The following is a 25477-nucleotide window of genomic DNA, read 5'->3' as shown; positions in this document are numbered from 1 at the left end:
GCACTGTGGGTGTACCTACACCAGAGGGACTGCAGCGGCTCAGGAAGGCAGCTCACCCACCACCTTCTCAAGGGGCAATTAGGGATGGGCAATAAATGCTGGCCCAAGTCCCTTGAATGAATAAAAAAAAACATACTATTAATTCTCTTTTTACACCTTCACAAGTGTCCCTGTATCATTAGTATCATATGGAGACCAGAACTGTGCATAGTAAGTCCAGTTGAGTTCTAACCAAGATTCTATGCATGTTTTAGCATTTCTGTCATTCTCGTGCTAAGAAACTTCCTTGGAACCATAATTTGATTTTCAATAATAGAAGCTTTTTATGTAATTAATCTTGAAAAGCATTTGAAGTGTGGAGAGAAACCATTGCACAGTTTGGTTGCCAATTTTCTCCAAGTGGAAAATTAAATTAAAGATAGCCTTGAGTTTGCAGAAGAGCATCACAATGTATTACACATACCTTTAAAACACTAAGATGGGCTGCCCCCCTTGTGTATCCAATCAGTACTAGTACCCAAGCCACACTGGTCCCAGCTTCAGTTCCCAATCTGTCGTAGGTTAAGCTGCAAATGTAACTGTGCTGGTCAGCAATTTGTTTTTTTAATTCATTCATGACTCAACCAGCATTTGTTACCCATTCCTAACTGACCTTGAACTGAGTGGCTTGCTAGACCATGGGGGCAGTTAAGTGTCAACCACTGGAGTCACACGTAGGCCAGACCAGGTAAAGACAGCAGATTTCTGGTTGGGTTTTTAAGACAATGGTTATCAAACTTTTAATTGCAGATCTTTTATTGGATTCAATCTCCACCATCTGCCACAGCAGGATTTGAACCCAGGTCCCCAGCGCACTATCCTGGGTCACTGGAGTACTAGTCCAGTGGCAACACCACTGTGTCACCACATGCTGGTGATCCAAGCAAAGCTGGTGGACATACAGCTCTGCCTGACATCAAGGCAGAACACAATCGCGATCGGATGCGATGCTCTCCATGGTTAAATATCTGGCTGATGCCCACTGTACAGACATTGGAACATATGAATTATAGGAGCAGGAGTGAGGCCACTCAGCCCCTCGATCCTGCTCCACCATTCAATAAGATCGTGGCTGATCTGAGTGTAACCTCAACCCCATCTTCCTGCCTAACCCCCCGATAACCTTTCACCCCCTTTACTTATCAAGAATCTACTTAGAACCGCCTTAAAAATATTCAAAGACTCTGCTTCCACCACTTTTGAGGAAGAGAAAGCCAAAGACCCGCAACCCTCTGAGAGAAAATAGAGGAGAAATAAGAGCGACCCCTTATTTTTAAACAGTGACATCCCCCCCTTGTTCTAGATTCTCTCACACGAGGAAACACCCTCTCCACATCCACCCTGTCAAGACCCCCCTCAGGATCTTAAGGCCAGAATTTTGACGTCGGCATGAGGGGGCAGGGCCCGACGCGCAATGTGACGCGAGATGACTCTGGGCGTGTGTCCCGACCTCATCGCGCGTCGTTTGGATCTATCGCTCGGTGGGCGTGCGCCGCGGATTGTCAAAGGCCCTATTAAGGCCAGGAGGGAAGTAATTTTGATAATTAACAGTGTTTAAGGCTGATGGAAGTGGGGGGGGGCAGGTGAAGAGACTAAGCGGCCTTCCCGTTTTTAAAGGAAACCTCAACCACGGACGGGATGAGGTTTCCTGAAGGTTTTAGTAAATAAATAAATTTTGCATGATTCATAAACATGCCCCAGCTCATGCGGCACTGTCACATGAGGGGACTTGTCTGAATAATTTCTAGCTTCGTTATTTATGAACTTTTATTATGTACTCAATCTCCCTGAGGCGGCTCTGTGCCTCAGGGAGCTTTCTGCAACCTTTCGCAGGCACGCGTGAAAGAGCGCACTCCGACTCTCCCTCCTCCCCCCACCCGCCCCCGCCCCGCCTGCACAGGTAGCACTACCCACCTTGCATCATGCTAAGGCCCCCCCCCCCCCCCCCCCCCCCCCCCCCCCCCCCCCCCCCCCCCCCGTAAAATGGGGGCGTGCTGCCCATCGAGCGTGGCGATAGGCTCTGTGCCCACTCCTGACCGGCTCGCCCGACATGCAGAAAATTCTCCCCTAATGGTTTCCATCAAGTCGTCTCTCACTCTTCTAAATTCCAGTGGATACAAGTCTAACCTGTCCGGCCTTCCCTTACAAGATAACCCGCCCATTCTTGGCATTAGTCTCGTCTACCTTCTCTGTACTGCTTCTAACATATTTACATCTTTTTGTTAAATAAGGAGACCAATACTGCACACAGTGCTCCAAATGTGGTCTCACTAGTGCCCTGTACGACTGAAGCATAACCTCCCTACTTTTGTATTCAATTCCCCTCACAATAAACGATAACATTCTATTAGCTTTCCTAACTATCTGCTGTACCTGCACGCTCACCTTTTGGTTCAGGCTGGCCGGGGTAAATTGATGCCAAAGCTGGTTGGATCAGCCAGTCTTTGTGGTGCTGTATACAAGGTTCTTCACCTGTCGTGGCTGCTGCATTTTGTGAATATGATATCCTGCATGAATAGAAGCTATTTGAGCGCAAGGCACCTGGGCAAGGTATCAAGGTGTCGCCTTGAACTGCATCCATTGGAATCAGCGCTCGCGGGCGAGGAGGCAGAGAACTGGTGGGAAACCCTCTCCCCCGTTAGATCTTTTATCGAATCCATGTCCCCCACCAGTGCGTTGTTGGGGGGGGGGGGGCTCTAAATTAACACCACAGCTGGTTGGATCAGCCAGTCCTTATCTGTGCTGTATATTAGTTTCTCCACCCACCGTGGCTGCTATATTTTGTAAATCTGACACCCTGCAGGTACAGAAGTTACTTGCTTGGAAAGTCATGTTCCCGGCTATCGCCTCTCCCGTTTTGACTTCTTGAATGAAGCACCAGATGCTTTGAGAAGTGCAAGTCCGAGCAGGCTCCCACCCCAGGTGATCCTGCAGACCTACTAACTATAAAAGGCCGCTCATCCAGGCAGCAACCAGAAATGATCTAGAATGGAACCCCCCCACCCCCCATTATAAATTGTCTACCTCCTCAGTTATCTGCTGGCGCAAGGATAAAGTACAAGGATAAGGAAGCCTTGCTACAGTTGTACAGGGTTTTGGTGAGACCACACCTGGAATACAGTCTGCAGTTTTGGTCTCTGCGTTTAAGGAAGGATAGACTTGTACTGGAGGCGGTACAGCGAAGGTTCACTTGATTGGTCCCTGGGATGACGGGGTTGTCCTATGATGAGAGGCTGGGTAAATTGGGTTGATATTCCTGTGGGGTTTAGAAGAATGAGAGGTGATCTCATTGAAACCTACAAGATTCTGAAGAGCCTGAGACAGCTCTGAGGAAGGGTCATACGGACTCGAAACGTTAACTCTGTCTCTCCCTCCACAGATGCTGTCAGACCTGCTGAGCTTTTCCGGTGTTTTCTGTTCTGTTTAAGATTCTGAAGGGGCTGTGACAGGGTGGACGCTGAGAGATTGTTCCCACTGGTCGGGGAATCTAAAACACAGGGGCCCCAGTCTCGGGATAAGGGGCCGATCATTTAGGACTGAGATGAGAAGAAATTACTTCACTCAAAGGGGTTGTGAATCGTTGGAATTCTCTACCCCAGAGGGTTGTGGATGCTCCAGCGCTGAATACACTTAAGGCTGCGGGACAGACAGATTTTGGGTCTCTCAGGGAATGAAGGGACATGGGAAGCAGACGGGAAAATGGGTTTGAAGCCCAAGATCAGCCATGGTCGTGTTGAATGGAGGAGCAGGCTTGATGGGCCGAGTGGTCTACTCCTGCCCTGATTTCTTTGTGGTCTTGTGAGAACTTTTGCCAGGCAAAGATTGGCATTTCCCGCTCCTGGCTAATGCAGGTTAACCGAGGATGAGTAAATTCGGCTTGCAGTGTTACAAAAAAAACCCCCCCCAGCGGCAGAAGGTTCCAAATGGACATAAAAAATTGGGAACTTTGATTATCCACGAATCCCCGTCAACCATTAATGGGGTGGCGAGGGGGGAGGGATGTGGCGATGGAGGGGGTTTTGATGGCGGTGATGGTACAAGGACCACCCTCTTATGGCCGACAATGGGGGTTGTCCAGTGTACAGCGCGAGGTTGCGATGGAGACTTGGGGAGGACAAAAGCTCACCAAGTTCACCGCTTCCCCGTCCGGCACTGAACCCGCCAGAGACCCCGTCACTCTGCCAGCCTCTCCCCAGGACGCAGGTGCCATTCTCAAGCCGTGGAGAGCACCCCCCCACCCCCTCGAACGTTGAACACGCGTGCGTTATACCCGCGGTGAGATTGGGGAATTATCCTTTTGTGTTTCTGTGCTTATTCCATTAACTTTTTCAACCAAAAAAAAGCATTCGTTGGCAACCACTGGTTGGGAAATGCTTTTTTTTTCTAAGTGTTTCATTTTAGTTCTGGCATCCGCAGTTCAGTGGGGATGTCTGTCACAAGTGGACGCTGTAATTGTGACAAAAAAAAATCGAATCGTTCTCCCGTAAGTTTTGACCTTTTTTTTATTCTGTTAACTTTCTTTCTTCTCAAGGTCCAGCTCACCTGATGCTAAGCAGCCAAGGTATGACCTTTTTTTTATTTCCTTTTAGTTGACCTACCATTTCCTTTCTGTTCTCTCTCTCGCTCTCTCTCTCTCTCTCTCTCTCTCCCATTGTTGCTGAAATCATGTCCTCTTCAGATTGGCCCACATCTGATACCGTAGCTAGACCTTTGACCTGCCTGAGAATGAGCCAATCGCTTTTTTTGTTTCCCCTTTCAGCCTTTTTGTTTAATGCAATAAGCTTGTTGATTTTGCCGTTTTATTTTTTGTTTTGGTCTCTGCATTATGGGATGTGAGAATGCATGGATAATTTGGTAGTGGGGGTTGAGGGGGTGGGGTGGGTGGGCGGTGGTGGTGGCGGGGTTCATTCTGGGCGTTTGGTCACATTTGGACCTTGAAATGGGTTCACAATGGTTGTGTCTGGCTGAAATATTTTGTAAAGTGGAGAATGCATAATTCCATTCTGTTATGTAACGATCACCAGCTCCAAACTTCTTCAATGTTTCTTTCATACACACTGTCTAAAGAAGCTGAACCTGTCATGTGAGTGACCCCAACTCCTGCCTTTTGAGTTGTTCTTCAGTGTCAATTGTATTTCAACTGTGTTTAATTATATGCAGGGGTGGGGTGGGAGTGGGGGGTGGGGGTGGTGGTTGTTATATGGGCTTTGACTTGAGCACATATAAAGAGAAACTTACTGAAAAAGCCTATGGTGTGGGTTGAGTTAGGAGATGTCTGCTTGTTCATGTTTCGCTCTGTGAATAAATGTTAGCCTGTGGAAAGATTGGCTCCGGTTCTATCCTCCACCAAATGGGTTTCGGGAGTATAACACTCAGGGGGCAGTTCTTCTCCTGTCAGCTCTTAGGGTAGTATATATCCTGGTCGGATGAGACTGTCAGGATCTGGATGCGATATAATTGAACATAGGTGGGCGTAATGCACTGTGAAACATGTTTGAGTTTGACCTGTGTTCCAACCACTAAAAACAGAGTTCACCCCTAACATGGTCGTACGACAGTAGCCACAATCCCCGTGGCTCTGTTCCTTCAGCTCAATTGAAATCCAGATGATGTCCTGAGGTTAGGATGTAACTCGTTTGCTGGAAGATTTGTGCGAACAGAATCAGATAACTTCATAACTTTCACTGCGTCACTTTGCGCAATTTTTCTTTTTCCGCGTGACTGGGAAGCAGCTGTGGTTCCATGTCGAGGTTGACAGTCCGTTCAACGGCTTCAGTGGATGTCGTGTGAATGGTTGTGATGGCGCCAGGAATGGATCTCTCGGGGCAGGAGTATGTGGGGCGACGGTCTGACTAGGATGGTCTCAGTCACAATTTGAATCGCCCCTCGTGTTCCGCCTGAGGAGCGAGCGGCTGCCTCTTCCCCGGCCCGCCCTCGAGCGGTTGGGGATTGTCCAGGGTTTTCCGTGGGAAGGTTGAAACCCGGGACCGCTGCCACTCGGGTCAGTTGCCGGGCTGCGATTGCTGACGTCTCTCATCAGCCAAGAATTGTACCGTCGAGAGGCTTGGCTGTCGTCAGTTTCATAGAGCCTTAGAAAGTTTACGACACAGAAAGAGGCCGCTCGGCCCATCATGCCTGAGCCAGCCAAAAAATTGGCCCAGCCCAATCCCACTTTCCAGCGTTGGGTCCGTAGCCCTGCAGGATACAGCGCTTGAGGTGAATATCTGGATACCTTTTAAATGAGTTTAGGGTTCCTGCCTCCTCTATGTTTCCAGGCAGCGAGTACCAGACCCCTGCAACCCTCTGGGTGAAAATTCATCCCTCATTCCCCCTTCTGATCTTTCTACCAATCACTTTAAATCTGTGCCCCCTAGTCACTGACCCCTCTGACCCCTTCTGTCCACTCCATCCAGGCCCCTCACAACTTTGCACACAGGTTGTAGGGTGTGCTGTGTGTTCTGGCAGGAGCCGCAGGGATTTCCTTGATCCAGTTAACCCACAAGTCTACACGTATCCAATCAATGTTCCCAGGATTGAAATTGCCTGGGCACTAGATTGTCCGCGTTTGGGCCAGAAGAGGTGGTGGGCTTTCTACACAGTATATACTGTGGACAGAAGGATCCGGTGTTCAATATTTTAACTTTAAGGCTGGTAATTTTGGTGTTTTGGAACAGATGTTGAGGGGTCTATAACTGAATGTTCTGGAGGTCATGACAAAGTGATTTTTGACCAAAAATTAAGTCAGGAGTGTGTGTTTTGGGTTGGGTGGCACAATTGTGTGGATAAGGTTTCTTTAAAGATCCGGACCTAATATCAATGAAGTGACAGAAGGACACACAGCAGAGGTCAATGCAAGGTCGTATATCAGGGTAACTGTCCACAGTCCTGATTGGCTATTACCTGTTCAGTCATTGGACAGAAGAGACTGCATTTGGCTAGGCAAATGTTAGCCTTTCTCAGCTAGTGTGCCTGGACATGCCTGGTGGATTTGTCCTAAGGACATCAGGGAGTAGGCCATATCTGTCCTTCATTCGTATCACGGCTGACCTGATCTCAGCCTCAACTCCGCCTTCCTGCCTCTTCTCCATAACCCTTTTGAGTCCCTTTGAAATCAACCTATCTGAGCCTTGAATATACTCAGTAACCTACTCGCGGCAGCTCCCCGGGGTAGAGAATTCCGAAGATTTCAGGAGACCCTGAGAGAATAAATTCCTCCTCATCTCCATCTTCAATGGGCAACCCTTTATTGTGAAGCTAAACCCCTAGTTCACGATCTGCCTGCAAAGGGAAACATCCTCTCAGCTTGTCAAACCTCCTCAGAATCTTATTATAAGACCACCCTCTTATTCTGCTCACGAGTATAGGCCCCAATCTGCTCAACCTTTCCTCACAAGACAAACCCTTCATCCTGGGACTCAAACATTTTTCTTTGGAATGGCCTGAAATGCAAGCGTATCCCTCCTTAAATAAGGAGACGTAAGCTGTACAGAGTACTCTAGGTAGAGAATCCCAGCCAACAGAGAAACGGAAATCCCGAAGGAGAGTCACATTGGACTGGAAACGTTAACTCTGTTCCTCTCTCCACAGGAGCTGCCAGACCTGCTGAGTTTTTCCCAGCCCGTTATGTTCTTAATCCCTACTTTCGTACCCCATCCCTCTTTGCAACGAAGGCCAACATTCCATTTGCCTTCCTAACCACTTTGCTTGTACCTGCATGCTAACTTATTGCATGGTGTGCAGGAGGGAACCCCCGATTTCTCTGCATTCTGTCATCTCGCCCCTAGATCTAACTGTCCACAACCTTCCTTGTGGTCTCTGAGAAGCTAGACCAGTCATTCTTGACCTTCAGCCCTACTAAGTGCCTATGCACACAGTCCTTTCCCACTCCTCTATTCCCTGCTTGCGTTCTGCCCGTCTGCCCTCTTTCTGCCTTGCGATTATGCTCTGTCCAGTTCACCGCACTCAATCACCCAGCGAAAGAGCTGATAGCCTAATTTAGCAATTTGCTACACACTATGGCAGCTGCTGTTACAGCCTGAAAGTTTGAGCTCGCCATTAATCATAAGCACTTCCTAAAAACTAACACCCTGCCTGAGCAAGTATGTGGTTTGCACTTTACAATTACTCAATTTGCTGCATTGTCCCCTTGCAACAGTATATCAACAAATACCAACATACGAATTAGGAGCAGGAGTGAGGCCACTTGGCCCCTCGAGCCTGCTCTGCTGTTCAATAAGATCGTGGCTGATCTGATTGTAACCTCAACCCCCACATTCCTGCCTACCCCCCGATAACCTTTCACCCCCTTCCCTCTCGAGAATCTATCTAGCTCTATCCAAAGGCTCTGCTTCCACTGCCTTTTGAGGAAGAGAGTTCCAAAGACTCACGACCCTCTGAGAGGAACATTTTTTCCTTATCCCCATCCTAAATGTGCGACCCCTTATTTTTAAACAGTGACCCCTAATTCTAGATTCTCCCACAAGAGGAAACACCCTCTCCACACCCACCCTGTCAAGTCCCCTCAGCATCTTATATGTTTCAATCAAGCCGCCTCTCACTCTTCTAAACTCCAAGTCTAGCCTGTCTGACCTTTCCTCATTAGACAACCCGCCCATTCCGGGTATTAGTCTGGTAAACCTTCTCTGAACAGCTTCCAAAGCATTTACATCTTTTCCTTAAATAAGGAGACCAGTACTGCGCACAGTACACTGTGAATCAGTGAAACAATTGTTATTTTATTAACCTGTGATAATCATCTATGAGGGAATCCAGCCAATCCAATCCCAGTAATAGTTGCATTCTGGCCTTTTCTTTAATTCATTCATGGGATGTGGGCATCCCTGGCTAAGGCAGCATTTATTGCCCATCCCTAATTGCCCTTCAGAGGAAATTTAAGAGTCAAACCACATTGCCGTGGGTCTGGAGTCACATGTAGGCCAGACCAGCATTAGTGAACCAGATGGGTTTTTACAATAATCGGCAATGGTTTCATAGTCAACATCAGATTTTTAATTCCAGATATTTATTGAATTCAAATTTCACCATCTGCCATGGTGTGATTCGAGCCGGTGTCCCTGGAACATTACCCTGGATCCCTGGAATACTAGTTAGTGACAATTCCAATATGCCACCGCCTGATTGGAACCACCCCTCCCCCCCCACTCCTTGGAATGGAGCAAGGGATATTTTCAATTCTCTCCCCAGCTGTTAGTGAACAGACCATTCTTAGGCCCACACAGCATCATGTCCAGCTTTTTCCACCAAAACTTCCAGGAAGTAGAATGTTATAGAACGTTATCATTTATTGCGGGGCGGGGGGGGGGGAGGGTGGTGGGGGGGTGGGTGCGGGATTGAATACAAAAGAAGGGAGGTTATGCTTCAGTTATACAGGGCATTGCGTTGCCATAGCCTCCAGGGCTATGGGTCAAGCGCTGGAAAATGGGATGAGTGTCGACATATCTTTGTTGACCGGCACAGACACAATGGGCTGAATGGCCTCCTTCTGTGCTGTAAACGTCTATGAGACCACATCTGCAGTACTTGAACGGCGGAATGGGCTTGAAGGACAGAGTGGCCTACTCCTGCTCCTATTCCCTACACTCCTATTCACTGCCTTTTTGTACATTGGATTGTTTGCCTGTAACGTATACCTCTCAAGCGATTGTGGTCTCCTCTGTAGACAACACGGTTGGCTCCCTCCTTACAATGGATGACATAAAGTGGAAGTTATTCGATGTACAATGTCAACAATTTTTTATTTATATAATGTTTTAATGTCATAAGGCATCCTAAAGCTCATCACAGGAGAAATGTAGAATAAAATATTATACAGAGTCAGATAAGGAGACATTAGGGCAGGTAACCAAGTACTTGGTGGAAGAGGTCGGTTTTAAGGAGCGCATTGAAGGAGGAAAGAGAGGTAGAGGTGTAGGGAGAGGTGTAAGGAGGGAATTCCAGAGCTTAGGGCCGGAATAGCTGAAGGCACAGCTGCCGGTGGCAGGGCGATTAAAATCGGGGACGTTCAAGAGGCCAGAACTAGGCGAACACAGAGACCTCGGAGGATGGTGGTCCTGGAGGGTATTACAGATGCAGGGAGGGTGGCGGCCACTGAAGAATGTGAGAATAAGGATGAGAATTTGAAAATCGAGACGCTTCATGATTGTAAGCCCGTGCAGGTCAGTGAGCACAGGATGTTGGTGAACAGGACTTGGCACGAGTTAAGACATGGGCAGCAGAGGGTTGGATGACCTCAGGTTTAAAGAGGGCACACGTGGGAGATCAGCCAGGAGCGAGTGGGAATCATCAAGTCTAGAGGTCACGGAGGCACGAATGCAGGTCTCAGTAGCGGGCGAGATGAGGCAGGGATGAATGTTGGGCAACGTTAGGGAGGTGGCAAATGGGTGGTCTTAGCGATGGCACCAATATGAGGTCAGAAGCTTACATGGCGGCCAAAAGTGCCACATGGAGTGACCCACGGAATCAATCAGCACAAAGTGGGAGAATGGGTAGCTTCAAGAGCATGGGGAGGACTTTTCTCTCAATGGGCAGGGAGGGGGCGCGTATGGGAGTGGTCGGGAAGCTGACTGCCACCTGCGATGGGGCCCAGGCCGCGATTTCACGCTGGTGGCACAATTAAGTCCCGCCCAGCGCTCAGGGCTGCCTGTGTGGGGGAGGGGGCGAGGAGGGCGAGCGGGGATCTTAGCCCACGCACGTGAAACATGAACCTTTTTATTTTGTTTTTATTCGCTGTTGGAAACCTCATCCCGCCCGTGGATGAGGTTTCCTAAAATACACGCACAAAAAATTTCTTCCAATTATAACTTTAGTGTCCTTAATAGACCCCTGACGTGCCCCGGCCGACCGAAATATCGCACGAGTGCGCAATGATGTCAGGACGCTGGCCCAATGTCATCGCGCGTCACGTTACGCTCGGACCGGTCAGGCGTGCGTGGGGTCGGCGAGCTGCAAGCTCTGGCCCATGTGCCGCCTCAACCACAGGACTGGTCCCGATTTACACTCTAGGTACTAGCCCCAATTTGGGATCGAGGGGCCCCTTACATACGAAATGTAGGAAGTTATCCTCCAGCTACATCAAGCAATTAAGAAGAAAAGTGGTACGTTAGCCTGTATGACAAAGGAGTTAGGAGCGCAACAGTACAGTTGTAAGGGGCTTAGGTGAGACGAACCCTGGAATACTGTGCACAGTTTTGGCCTCTGTGCTTAAGAAAGGATACATTTGTCAACAAAGATCCACTAGATTGATTCCTGGGATGAGAGGGTTATCCCTTAAGGAAAGATTGAGTGGAACGAGCTTCATTCATACCTTTGTTACCTCTAGATGTAGCTATTCCAACACACTCGTGGCCAGCGCCCCCCATGTTCTACCCTCCATAAGCTGCTGCCTGTGCCCTAACTCACACCATCTGTGCTCTCTGAGCTACACTCGCTGCCCATTAAACAATGCCTTGATTTTAAATCCCTGACGCTTATCCATGGCCTCGCTTCCCCCCCTCCCACCTCTGTAGTCTTCCCTGTCCCCACAAACCTCCAAGGCATCTGCACACCTCTAAATGTGGCCTCTTTTGTTTTTATTATTATTCTTACATGGGATGTAGGCATCACTAGCGAGGCCCAGCATTTGTTGCCCATCCCTAATTGCCCTTGAACTGAGTGGCTGGCTTGCTCGGCCACTTCAGAGGGGTAGTTAAGAGTCGACCACGTTGGGTCTGGAGTCACATGTCGGCCCAGACCGGGTAAGGACGGCAGATTTCACTCCCTAAAGGGACATTAGTGAACCAGATGGGGTTTTTATGACAATTGATGATGGTTGCCACGGTCACCATGACTGAGACGAGCTTTATCATTCCAGGTTTATCAATTGAATTTAAATCCCACCAGCTGCCATGGTGGGGTTTGAACCCATGTCCCCCAGGGCGTTAGCCTGGGCCTCTGGATTGCTAGCCCAGCGTCATTACCACTATGTCAACATCTCGTGATCACTCCACTGTAGGCGCGTGCCTTCAGCTGCCTGGGGCCCTAAGCTCTCTCTCCTCCTTTAAGATGCCCCTCAAGACCAAGACATTGGTAGCCTCTCCTCATATCCCCTCCAGTGGCCCGACATCAAACGGTGTTTGTGAGGTGCATTTGTGACATTTTATTACATGAAAGGCGTTCTATAAATGCAGGCTGTTGTTGTAACAGAAGCGGGGGCAGGGCTGATCAGCTGATGGCCGGCATGGGAAGATGCAAGAGGACACGGCAGCGTGAGTTTACTGCAAAGGTCTTTGCTTATAGAGATGGCCTGGCGAGATCCACACCATCTGTCTTAGAGTCTTAAAAACAGCCGGCGCGAGATAATATATTCCTGGCGGCGAACTCCGATTTCCTGGCTCTGTGATGGTATCTGTCTGTTTTATAGAAATGTCACTGTAGCCGTCTTTGAAGTTTTAAGGCCATTAAAAAGCCATCAATCCTTTGACCTCTTTATTAGGCCTTGGTCTCCATTTAAGAAAGGATTTTGTGCTTGAACGTATGACCCCACCCCACCCCACCAACCCCTCCTTTCCACCCCCCCCCCCGCCTCCCCCACCCGGAAACCCTTTGGCGACAATGTCTGAATTCAGTACGAGCTTGATACTTCAATGTCATCTGCTATGTCAGTCACATGTACCTCTTAACTGATGCTAGCTCCAGTTTACTGTGCTCAAATGAATTAGGGCTTGCTGGTCCCAAGCCAACTCTTTTTGACTGACTTTGTGCTGTGACTCGAATTGACTGTCAGGGCAGTGCACAGAGGAATGAGACTCGACCCTTGCCTGCAGTACGTCTGGTAGTGGGCATATCGAGTTTAATTTTAGGCTTGTGTAGAGATGAGAGAGCTGTCTTACTGAGTAGAATGCTCCCATGCTGCCTAGAGTTCAGGCAAATGAGAGGGGATCCTCAGAGAGCTGGACAAGGGAGATGTTGAGAAGGTGACTTGAGAGCCAAGAACGAGGGGAGGTCACAGTCTCAGAATAAGGGATGGCCATTTTTAAAAAATATTCATTCACGGGGATGCGGGCGTCGCTGGCTGGGCCCAGCATTTATTGCCCATCCCTAATTGCCCCTTGAGAAGGTGGGGATGAGCTGCCTTCTTGAACCGCTGCAGTCCCTGTGGTGTAGGTACACCCACCGTGCTGTTAGGGAGGGAATTCCAGGATTTTGACCCAGCGACACTGAAGGAACGGCTGATATATTTCCAAGTCAGGATGGTGAGTGGCTTGGAGGGGAACTTGCAGGTGGTGGTGTTCCCCATGCGTCTGCTGCCCTTGTCCTTCTAGGTGGTAGTGGTTGCGGGTTTGGAAGGTGCTGTTGAATGAGCCTTGGTGAATTCCTGCAGTGCATCTTGTAGATGGTACACACACTGCTGCTGCTGTGCGTCGGTGGTGGAGGGAGTGAATGTTTGTGGATGGGGTGCCAATCAAGCGGGTCCGCTTTATCCTGGATGGTGTCCAGATTCTTCAGTGTTGTGGGAGCTGCACTCACCCAGGCAAGTGGGGAGTATTCCATCACATTCCTGACTTGTGCCTTGTAGATGGTGGACAGGCTTTGGGGAGTCAGGAGGTGAGTTATTCGTCGCATGATTCCTAGCCTCTGACCTGCTTTTGGAGCCACCGTGTTTATGTGGATAGTCCAGTTCAGTTTCTGGTCAACGATGATGCCCAGGATGTTGATAGTGGGGGATTCAGTGATGGTAATGTCATTGAACATCAGGGGGAGATGGTTGGATTCTCTCTTGTTGGAGATGGTCATTGCCTGACACTTGTGTGGTGTGAATGTTACTTGCCACATGTCAGCCCAAGCCTGGATATTGTCCAGGTCTTGCTGCATTTGGACAGGGACTGCTTCAGTATCTGAGGAGTCGCGAGTGGTGCTTAACATTGTGCAATCATCAGCGAACATCCCCACTTCTGACCTTATGATGGAAGAAAGGTCATTGATGAAGCAGCTGAAGATGGTTGGGCCGAGGACACTACCCTGAGGAACTCCTGCAGTGATGTCCTGGAGCTGAGATGACTGGCCTCCAACAACCACAACCATCTTCCTTTGTGCTAGGTATGACTCCTACAGTGGAGAGTTTTCCCCCAGATTCCTATTGATTCCAGTTGTGCTCGGGCTCCTTGATGCCACACTCGGTTAAATGTGGCCTTGATGTCAAGGGCAGTCACTCTCACCTCACCTCTGGAGTTCAGCTCTTTTGTCCATGTTTGAACCAAGCTGAGTGGCCCTGGCAGAACCTAAACTGAGCATCAGTGAGCAGGTTATTGCTAAGTAAGTGCCGCTTGATAGCACTGTTGATGATCCCTTCCATCATTTTACTGATGATGGAGAGTAGACTGATGGGGCGGTAATTGGCCGGGTTGGATTTGTCCTACTGTTTGTGTGCAGGACATACCTGGGCAATTTTCCACATAGCTGGGTAGATGCCAGTGTTGTAGCTATACTGGAACAGCTTGGCTAGGGGCAAGTTCTGGAGCATAAGTCTTCAGTAATATTGCCGGAATATTGTCAGGGCCCATAGCCTTTGCAGTATCCAGTGCCTTCAGCCATTTCTTGATTTCACGTGGAGTGAATCGAATTGGCTGGAGACTGGCTTCTGTGATGTTGGGGACCTCTGGAGGAGGCTGAGATGGATCATCTACTCAGCACTTCTGGCTGAATATTATGGTGAATGTTTCAGCCTTATCTTTTGCACTGATGTGCTGGGCTCCTCCATCATTGAGGATGGGGATATTTGTGGAGCCTCCTCCTCCAGTGTGCTGTTTAATTGTCCATCACCATTCACGACTGGATGTGGCAGGACTGCAGAGCTTAGATCTACTCTGTTGGTTGTGGGATCGCTTAGCTCTGCCTATCACTTGCTGCTTATGCTGTTTGGCACACAAGTAGTCCCGTGTTATAGCTTCACCAGGTTGACACCTCATTTTTAGGTATACCAGGTGCTGCTCCTGGCATGCCCTCCTGCACTCTTCATTGAACCAGGGTTGATCCCCTGGCTTGATGGTAATGGTAGAGTGGGGGATATGCCAGTCCATGAAGTTACAGATTGTGTTTGAGTACAATTCTGCTGCTGCTGATGGCCCACAGCACCCCATGGATGTCCAGTCTTGAGTAGCTAGACCTGTTCGAAATCTATCCCATTTAGCATGGTGGTAGTGCCACACAACACGATGGAGGGTATCGTAGGACTGAGGGCATTTAGGACTGAGATGAGGAGAAATATTCACTCGGCGAGCTGAGACCCTTTGGGATTCTCTGCCCGAATGGATGTTCTGAGGTCTGGTGGCACAATGGGTAGATTTGCTACCCCCTAGCTAGAAGCTCCAGGATCAAGTCCCACTTCAGGTCATGATGACCACAGAAGGTGTGTTCATAACATGGCCGCAACAGTTTGTTTTTTAAAAACGCATTCATGGGATGTGGGCACCACTGGCTTGGCCAATAGTTATCGCCCATCCCTAATTGCCCTTGTTCAGCAGGCACCTAGGAGTCAACCACATTGCTGTGGGGCCTGGAGCAGCTTGGAGGCCAGGGCCAAACCAGGTAAGAACAGTAGATTTCCTTCCCTAAAGGGACATTAGTGAGCTAAGTGGGATTTTAACAACAATTGGCAATGGTTTCATGGTCATTATCAGACTTTTAACTCCAGATTTTTGTTGGTTTTTAATTTCACCACCTACCCTGGTGGGATTTGAACCCAGGTCCCCAGAGAATTACCATGGGGTAATCCCAGAAGATGTCCAGTAACAATACCACTGTGCCACTGCCTCCCTCTATTGCCAGCCTATAAATCCTTCCAATAATCCTGATGGCAGGCGGTAAGAGCCGGGAGAGTTTCCTGGTTAGCCATACTGCTGAAGGCAGCGGTAAACCACAGCGGTACTTCACCAAGAATAATCATTGACCAATCCAATGGAAGCGCATGGTCACCAAGGCCTCCCTAAGGCATAGTATGAGGGGGGAGGAGTGGATGCTCAGCTGAGTATACTCAAGCCAGGGATTAATCGATATTTGGGAACTAAGAGAATCAGGGGAAAGGGTTGGAAGGTGGAACTGAGGTCAAAGAGCAATCATGTGGTGGAGCAGGTTCAGAGTGCTGTATGGCCTGCTCTTGATCCTATTGTTTATCTTATGGCCCTAATTGCCCCTTGAGATGGTGGTGGTGAGGTGCCTTCTTGAACCGCTACAGTCCGCGTGGTGTAGGGACCACCCGCAGCGCTGTTAGGGAGGGAGGGGTCACTGAGCATGGCCGGCGCTTTGTGTCTTGACCATGGTGGAGAGGCCTGAGCGCTCAGGCAATCCCTTGAGTATTTCCTTTGGCTCCATGCTCCTCGTAGCGCCACCCATGGCAGCAAGGTTGTGGGGTGTTGGGGGGGCATAGGGGCACAGGGGGGCTAGTGCCAGACAAAGTGGAGCCCAAGAAGTCCTTAATGGCAGAACAGGCGAAGGAAGACTGTGCTTCTCAAAGGCTGCGAAGGCAGGGGAAGACTGCTGTGGCGAGGTGCTCCTGGTCAGTGTGCTTCAATGCGTCGTCAAAACCCGAGCCTCAACCCGTCAAGGTCATGTGGACGATGGTGGCGACCCCCGAGGCCCCCAAGTCAACAGAATCACGCGCAGCCTTCTCCCAGGGCCCATTTGCCAAGCCCAATGATGATGCAGGATTGGCGACGGGAACAGGGCTGTGGTCCTGAGGGGGTCCCCCAGTCAAGAACTTGCGCGCAGGAGACGGGTGCGTGAAGGTCACTGGGCACCTGTGTTGGGATAGGGGGCGTCTTTGGGCAGCAACGTCAGTGACTGGGCAGTCCTCTTCGGGATACCCTCCCCCCACCCCCACTCACCCTAAATGGGTGGTGGGGCGGGTGGTGAGAAAAGGTGCCTTAAAAATGGGCTGCCCCACTTTCTCCTGGCTGGTGGGTGGGTGGACCCACACCCTGCGGAACCACCATCTTTGTGGCCAAAGGAAGGAAGCTCTAAATTTTGCAACTCGGAAGGGTCGAAGGCTCCTGGGTAATCTCAGGAATAATTGCCTGGAAGGAGGAACTGCAAGGGGATGGGGTGAACTATCAGGACTCCAAACAAACAGACATGGCCGCCCCTCAGTGAGACCCGCCTTCCTGGGGAGGAGCAGCTGAAGGAACAAGCCGGGGGATGGGGGGGGATACACCCTCTACTGGAAAGGAAAGGCTGCCAGTGACCCTCGTGTCCACAGAGTTGGTATTTTTGCCATCCACAATAGGATCCCGGATGCACTGCAGGAACTCGCCAGTTGTCGGAATGAAAGACTCATGGCACTATGCCGCCAGTGTTTACTCCCCGATCCCTCGGCTCTGGTGAAGATGTTAAGGGGAGGTCTAATCTTCCCTTGATGAAGTCCTCACTGCCATTCCAAATGAGGAAAAGATCCTCCTTCTGGGGTCTTTGATGCCAGGGTTGGCCCTGAGTCCGGAGTCCGGAGAGGAACCATTGGGGAAAACGAGCTGGGAAAAGCCAATGCAAGTGGCGTCTTCCCACTGATAATATGTGGCTCAGCCTGGCCTCAAACAGACCCCGTCTCCCACCCGGAGGACAAAACCGCATGGAGGGATCCTAGACCGAAGCATTGACACCTCCTGGATGGCGTCGCCGTTCGGGTCAAAGATCGAAGCGATGTCTGCGCCACTCGATCCGTGAGGGGGACCGATATGCCTGCCGGACAGGCCATCGTCTTGCCCGATCAGTGATGAACATTGGCCCAGCACCAGGACATCGCAGAGGTCCAAGAGGGTGGAAGACCAAAGCCTCGGTCCTAAAGCAGCCAGGCCGAAGAGAGAAATTCCGAATGCAGCTCACCGCCAATCTGGGAAACCTTCCCAATTCCAGAACAGCGGGATCAAATAGAGTCAGCTGCCCTAGACCCCTCCCCCCATCCCCCCCCCGACAACCGTGCCTCGGACCACTGGATTCGAGGATCGTCGTCACCGGTACAGGTTCGATGACAACGATGCTGAAGCATGTGACCTGCTGCAACATAAGCGAGCTGCCATCGTCTCCCAGCGGAACAACCCCCCCCAAGGTCACAGGTCAAGAAGGCAGCATCCCGACAGCTCAAGGATGACAGCCAAAGACCAACCCGGAAAGATAAAGGGCACGTGATGGGGAGAGAAAGCCCGGGAGGTCCCACAATGCGCCGACCATCATGGCGCGCAAAGCCATTTTGAAGCCGCCAGAGCCATTTACAGGGGGCAAGGTCAAATGGGCAAGGTCCCCTCCACTTGCCAGGATGTTGTTTCCCTTCTTAAGGATGTCAGTGCCGCCCGTCGATGCTGGAAAGGGCATTTTCAAACAGCTCCTCGATCGCGAATCTGCAGTGGCAGCTGACACTCTCCACACTACCCCACCCCTGAGCGCCCTGTGGCCGAATCCATGGGGGAACCACCACCGACGGGAGGGCAGCAACACACAGTCCAACGGTTGAGAAGCAACGGAGCCTGTGGCCCCCGGTGGTATTTCCAGCCGAGGCCTTCAAAGCCTTTTACTCGCACCCAGACTCCATGAACTCATTCGACGGGATCTGGGAGGGAAAACAACACCCCATCCCCCCCTACACCCAGCACCAAATCCATCGGGCTTCAGGAGTGGGACAATTAATAACAGTCCTCAAGCTGTGGAAACTAGCGAAGTGGTTCCCTCTTGCCCGTCGTTGGGAAATCCCTGACACGCGTTCTCCTGAACCGCCCACTTCCTGTGGCTGAGGGAATCCACCGCAGAGACACAATGGATGGAATTTTACCCCCCCCCCTCCCCACCCCCCCAACCCCCGTTGCAGTGGGGGTGAGGCCGTAAAATGCGACGAGCCGTTCAAAAGACTTTGGCAGAGCCAGAAAATCCCGCCGGTGTAAAATTCCGCTCAATGTGGCTTTCCACCTTCCAGAGTGACCTCCGACATGGTCCTCGTGGCCAGAACAATCCAAAAAAAAATGTGGAGTGCAGCACCAGGAATTCTTCGAGGCGTTCAGCGATCTGGGCATTGGACTGGTAAAACCGGGTGGCTCTGTGAATTGTGCTCCAAAGGTTTGGGTGTCTAACAAACTGTATTAAACACCCTCCAATTGCTTTGTAATGAGGCGACTACAACCGTCTTGAGTGTGAGATCTGTAACAGACGCCGTCAGAATCCAGACAGGGGTCAAGCAAGGCTGTGTGGTCACCCCCACACTATCCACAATCTATCTGACCGTGGCTATTCACCTCATCTGAGATCAACCTCCCTCTGGTACCATCCAGATGGAAAACTCTTTAACCTCAATCACCCCCCGTGCCCAAACGAAACTAGATGCACATGGTTTACAGTTTGCGAATGTTTGCATTGTCGTCACCCACCCTGCACTTGATTTGCAAGTCGCCCTCGATCTCTTCGATTCTGCAGGCGAGAATCTCGGCCTGTCCTGGAATTTTACCGGAACGAGACTCACGTGTCAACCCATACCTGGTCAGCCAAATATTCCACCTCCCGGGCATGTTGGAGGAGTGACTCTGGAATATGTTGAGCACTTCCCATCCCTTGGCCAAAGGCCACCATGGAGGAGGGGATTCAACACCGGATCAGCTGTGTCAGCTCGGCCTCCCACAAACAACCACAGTGAGTGTTGGATAACAAAGACCTCCGCAAGTCAGCAAGAGTCCTAGTGCACAGAGCAGTGGTCACCACCGTACTCCTGTACCGCAGGGAGACCGGGCCTGTGTATCAGCGACACATCACAGCGCGAGAGAGGAATTCCATTGGTAATGCGTTCGCCCCCACCCTCCGGGTTCAGCGGGAGGTCATTCGAACACACGCAAGTGACCTTCTCAAAGCCAGCTCCACAAGCATTCCGGCAAAACTCCCGCAAAAACCAACTTCGGCGGGCCGGACACTGTGTCCAGAAGGTGGAAAACCGTCTCCCCGGCCAGGCCCTGTTTTCGCAACTTTCAAACGGCCAACGCTCCGGGGGAGGGCGAAGGAAAGGCTTCAAAGACATTCTGAAGTTCGGCGACCATGGCGTTAATGACATTATTTTATTCATTCATGGCATGTGGCGCGTCGCTGGCTGGGCCCAGCATTTATTGCCCATCCCTAATTGCCCCTTGAGAAGGTGGGGGTGAGCCTCCTTCTTGAGCCGCTGCAGTCCCTGTGCTGTAGGTACACCCACCGTGCTGTTAGGGAGGGAGTTCCAGGATTTTGACCCAGCGACAGTGAAGGAACGGCCGATGTATTTCCAAGTCAGGAACCAGTTGGAAATCTTTAGTAAAAGGTGAAAGATTGATATGATCTGAAGAGAAACCAGAAAGGGGAACTTCCAGCTGATGGTGTTCCCATGTGTCTGCTGCTCTTGTTTTTCTAGATGGTAGTGGCCACAGGTTTGGAAGGTGCTGTCGAAGGAGCCTTGGTGAGTTGCTGCAGTGCATCTTGTAGATGGTACACACACTGCTGCCACTGCGCGTCGGTGGTGGAGGGAGTGAATGTTTGTGGATGGGGTGCCAATCAAGTGGGGCTGCTTTGTCCCGGATGGTGTTGAGCTTCTGGAGTGCTGTGGGAGCTGCACTCATCCAGGCAAGTGGGGAGTATTCCATCACACTCCTGACTTGTGCCTTGTAGATGGCAGACAGGCTTTGGGGAGTCAGGAGGTGAGTTACTCACCGCGGGATTTCCGTTGGCAGTAAACACGTCCCCACCATTACTGTTCGCCCTACAGCCATTTCGCGCTCCGACGAGTGTTAAATAGCTGGAGGCTGGACAGCCCTCCAGTCCCAACAGCATCTGCCAGAGCTCTCAGGCTGATGGGGCTGGGTGAGCTTCATCCCAGCTGGCGATTTACATCGTAAGCTTTACCCTCACTCCCTCGTTCCTGCGGGACCTTGAATCGGACTCCTGACACTGCCACAGGAGCAGGTCAGAGGCTGGGAATTCTGCGGAGGGTAGCTCCTGACTCCCCCAAAGCCTGCCCCCCATCTACAAGGCCTACACCTGCTGCTAAGTCGTTTGTTTATGTCTTTGTACCACCCCGGTGTGTTTCCCGGGAATCGTTATTCTTTCAGATTGGGAATTCACAGAATCCCAAAATTGTTCCGGTGCAGAGGGAGGCCAATCGGCCCATCGTGTCTGCACCGGCTCTCTGAGCATTTTAACTTAGTGCCAATCTCCTGCCTTTTCCGCGTAGCACTCCGGACATGCTGTGATTTCTCAGTACTCCAGCTATTTATATTCATGGCCATGTTGATTATACTGAACTGTTATCCCCTTTTGCGGCAAGAAGTATATAGGAGCTGTAGTCACCAACTTGGCTGCACAAGAACATTAGAACAAGAAGATCACCTGGCCCATTGAGCTTGCTCCACCATTCAATACCCAGAAGGAAAAAACAGTTCAGACCAGTACTCTTATTTCCCAGTTTTTACTGGTGTTCCATTTTAAGGTATACAAGACCAGTTGGGACCAGTACTCTTATTTCCCAGTTTTTACTGGTGTTCCATTTTAAGGTGTACAAGACCAGTTGGGACCAGTACTCTTATTTCCCAGTTTTTACTGGTGTTCCATTTTAAGGTGTACAAGACCAGTTGGGACCAGTACTCTTCTTTCCCCAGTTTTTACTGTTTTTTCCTTCTGGGTACGATCATAGCTGACCTTGGGCTTGAACTCCCCTTCTCCGCCCGCTCCCCATATCCCTTAATTACCTGGGGGACCAAAAATCCGTCTATCCCGAGCCTTTAATATATTCGGATCCTCAAACCTGCTCCTCCGCTCAATAAGATCATGGCTCATCTTTCACCTCAGCTACACCTTCCCACCCCATTCCCCTACCACCCACCCCCAGCCCCCTCCCACTATCCCTGCGTCCTTTAACTCCCTGAGAACGTAAAAAATCTACCGGCCTCTGCCTTGGATAGACTCGCCGGCTGAGAATCCTCAGCCCCCTCCGGGGTAGAGAATTCTAAAGATCCTCAACCCTCCAGGCTGTAAAATGGCCGATCCCCTTTTTCCTGACACTCTGTTCTGAATTTCCAAGCCAGAAGAAGCCTTCCTTCAGCGTCCCACTTGTTGAGCCCCTTCGGGATTTTACAGTATATCAATAAGATCATCTCTCATCCTTCTGAACCTAAGAAATCAAGGCCTAGTCCTCTCATTCTCTCTTCATAAGACAATCCTCTCACCCCTCAGGGGTCAGTCTAGGGAGCCTCTGTTCCGTTCCCTCCAGGAATGTCCTTCCTTGGGTAAATTACACACGGTACTCCGGGTGTGATCTCGCCAATTCCCTGCATAATTGGAATAAGACTCCTTTGCTCCGATACTCCAATCCCTTTGTCATAATAGCGACGAATATGCCTTCCTAGTTGCTCGTTCCATCTGAACGCTAATTCTCTGCGATTCATTTGTTGGGGTGGGGTGCGGCAGTGGGGGTGGGGGGGCGCGGGGTGGGGGGGGGGTGCGGTGCAGTGGGTATTGCTTGGGGGAAGAATGGTGGCATAGTGGTACACTCACTGGCTCTCGTAATCCAGAGGCCCAAGCTAATCCCCTAGGGACACGGGTTGAAATCCCACCACGGCTGCTGGTGGAATTGAAATTCAATTGATAAAATCTGGAATTCTAAGTTTAGTCTCAGTGATGGTGACCATGGCGACCATCATCGATCGTCCTAAAGCCCCATCTGGTTCGCTAACATCCCTGTGGGGAAGGAAACCTGCCATCCTTACCCAGTCTGGGCCTACACGTGACTCCAGACCCCACAGCGATGCGGTTGACTCTTATTGACCCTCTGAAATGGCCGAGCGAGACTCTCAGTTCAAGGGGCAATTAGGGATGGGCAACAAACGCTGGGCCCAGCCAGCGACACCTACGTCCCATGAAATGAATAAAGAAAAAAAAAATTGTGCGGGGACATCGGAATGCAAATATCTCCCAGTCTGTCAAACCATTCAAAAGATATTCTGCTTCTTGGAACTTTTCCTGACCAAAATAGATGACTTCACACTTTTGACACATTGTATTCCATCTGCCACATTCTCACCCACTCACCCAACTCGTCCAAATTCCTCTGCAATCTTTTTGTGTTCGCCTCACTGTTCGTTCTACCCAGGCTGAGCTCTTACACCAGATATTCTCCGTGGATTTAGTGTCATTGGCCACCATTTGTCGCACCTTTAGCAGCTCCTGATGCTTCAACCTGTCAGATATTGAGATGAATGATGGGCGTTGAATCGTGAATATTTTCCACATTACGCTAGCTTGCTGGACTGTGCCATGAGCTTTATAGAGGTGGCGGGGGGGTGGGTGTGGGGATGGTGGTGTGCTGGTCATGTCACTGGGCTAGTAATCCAGAAGCCTGGGCTAATACCTCTGGGGACATGGGTTCAAATCCCACCACAACAGCTAGTGGAATTTAAATTCAATTAACTGAAAAAAAAATCTGGAATTGAAAGCTACGCTCACTCATGGTGACCATGACAACCATCATCGATTGTTGTAAAAGCCCATCTGGTTCACTAATGTCCCCTTTAGGGAAGGAAATCCACCATCCTTACCTGGTCTGGCCTACTTGCGACTCCAGACCTACAGCAATGTGGTTGACTCTGCCCTATACTTAAGGGCGATTAGGGATGAGCAATACGTGCTGGCCTGAGTGATGTCCACATCCTGTCAACAAATAAAAAAAGTTGAGATTCTTTTCAGTTTCATAGGTTTTTTTTTTGTCGATCTTGGGATGTGGGCATCACTGGCTAGGCCATCCTTTGTTTCCCAGCCCTAATTGGTGGTGGTGGTGAGCCGCCTTCTTGAGCCGCTGCAGTCCATGCGGTGTAGGTACACCCTCAGTGCTGTTAGGGAGGGAGTTGCAGGATTTGGACCCGGTTAGGATGGCATATGACTTTGGTGCGGAGCTTGCAAGCGATAGTGTTTCCATGCGTCTGCTGTCCTTGTACTATATAGGTTTGGAAGGTGCTGTCGAAGGAGCCTTGGTGAGTTGCTGCAGTGCATCTTATAGATGGTACACACACTGCTGCTACTGTGCGTCGGTGGTGGAGGGAGTGAATGTTTGTGGATGGGGTGCCAATCAAGCGGGGCTGCTTTGTCCTGGATGGTGTTGAGCTTCTTGATTGTTGTGGGAGCTGCACTCATCCAGGCAAGTGGAAAGTATTCCATCACACTCCTGACTTATGCCTTGTAGATGGTGGACAGGCTTTGGGGAGTCAGGAGGTGAGTTACTCACCACAGAATTCTCAGCCTCTGACCTGCTTTCGTAGCCACATTATTTATATGATTGGTCCAGTTCAGCTTCTGGTCAATAGTAACCCCAGGATGTTGATAGTGGGGGATTCAGTGATGGTAATGCTCTTGAATATCAAAAGGATGTGGTTAGATTCTCTGTGGTGGCGGAGTTATGCTTTTAACGATAGAGTTGATCTGCAGATATTTCTTGGGTGAAAGCATTAAGTTTATTTACAATATACTCAGCAGCAGCTACACGTGTGCTTTCAACTCCAACTCTATCTCTGCACCTACTGCTAAGGTACCCCACGCTAACTTCAGATCATGTGATCTTGCCTAACACATATTATTCTTAAAGGCACATTGCACAATAAATAAAACCATAATTCAGACAGTCCAGCTCAGTTTCTGGTCAACAGTAATGCCCAGGATGTTGACAATGGGGGATTCTGACTGTCAGAGGGAGATGTTTGGATTCTCTCTTGTTGGAGATGGTCATTGCCTGGCACTTGCATGGCACGAATGTGACTTGCCACTTTTTAGCCCAAGCCTGGATGTTGTCCAGGTCTTGCTGCATTTGGACGTGGACTGCTTCAGCATCTCAGGAGTTGTGAATGAGGCATTGTGCAATCATCGGCAAACATCCCCGCTTCTGACCTTATGATGGATGGAATGTCATTGATGAAGCAGCTGAAAATGGTTGGGCTGAGGAAACCCTATTTGGCGGAGCTCACCAACTATTTATTTAACACAGAATGGTTAAATAACCTTACTCTATGCAACATTTGATGAGTGTCCTTTGAGTGACAAATTGGCTGTGATGTAGTCTTTGGCAAGAGAGAGACCAGCTTGAGATTTGCGCCTAAAACACACTGCTGCTCTTTATATCATCAAACTCTTCCATTAACCAAACTCATTAGGGCTGATTTAAATACAATAGGAATCATTTTACTTACAGTCATTTTGAAGGGATTATTTCATTTACAACTGTCCCATTAATGATAACCTCATTAGCTGACATTCACTGATAGACTGCATGGTTATAGCACTCCTGTCTCGTTATGCAATAGAGTGGTTAATACACTCTCCCTTCCAAAATCATATAAGCCATTAAAGCATTCTCTTCCCTGCAGGCACATTGATGTAATCAAAATAATTCCACGCACACAAGACAGTTGACTTT

General features: G+C 49.9%; 1 protein-coding gene across 2 annotated transcripts in view; it reads left to right on the top strand.

Annotated features, from left to right (window-relative positions):
• The window catches only part of LOC121272973 (neurexin-2-like), a 2565635-nt gene that overhangs the window by 159897 nt on the left and 2380261 nt on the right, over positions 1-25477 (top strand). Inside the window, exon 4 of one of the 2 annotated variants that reach the window (XM_041179879.1) lies at positions 4577-4600. The exons of the other annotated variant lie outside the window; for it this stretch is intronic. Coding sequence (XP_041035813.1) covers positions 4577-4600 — 24 coding nt within the window. The remainder of the gene's footprint in view (positions 1-4576; positions 4601-25477) is intronic. 2 annotated transcript variants of the gene reach the window in all.

Source organism: Carcharodon carcharias, chromosome 37, assembly GCF_017639515.1.
Source record: "Carcharodon carcharias isolate sCarCar2 chromosome 37, sCarCar2.pri, whole genome shotgun sequence".
In the NCBI taxonomy this organism is placed as follows: domain Eukaryota; kingdom Metazoa; phylum Chordata; class Chondrichthyes; order Lamniformes; family Lamnidae; genus Carcharodon; species Carcharodon carcharias.
Note: the sequence above shows the minus strand (reverse complement) of the source record. Positions and strands in the feature narration are given on the sequence as shown.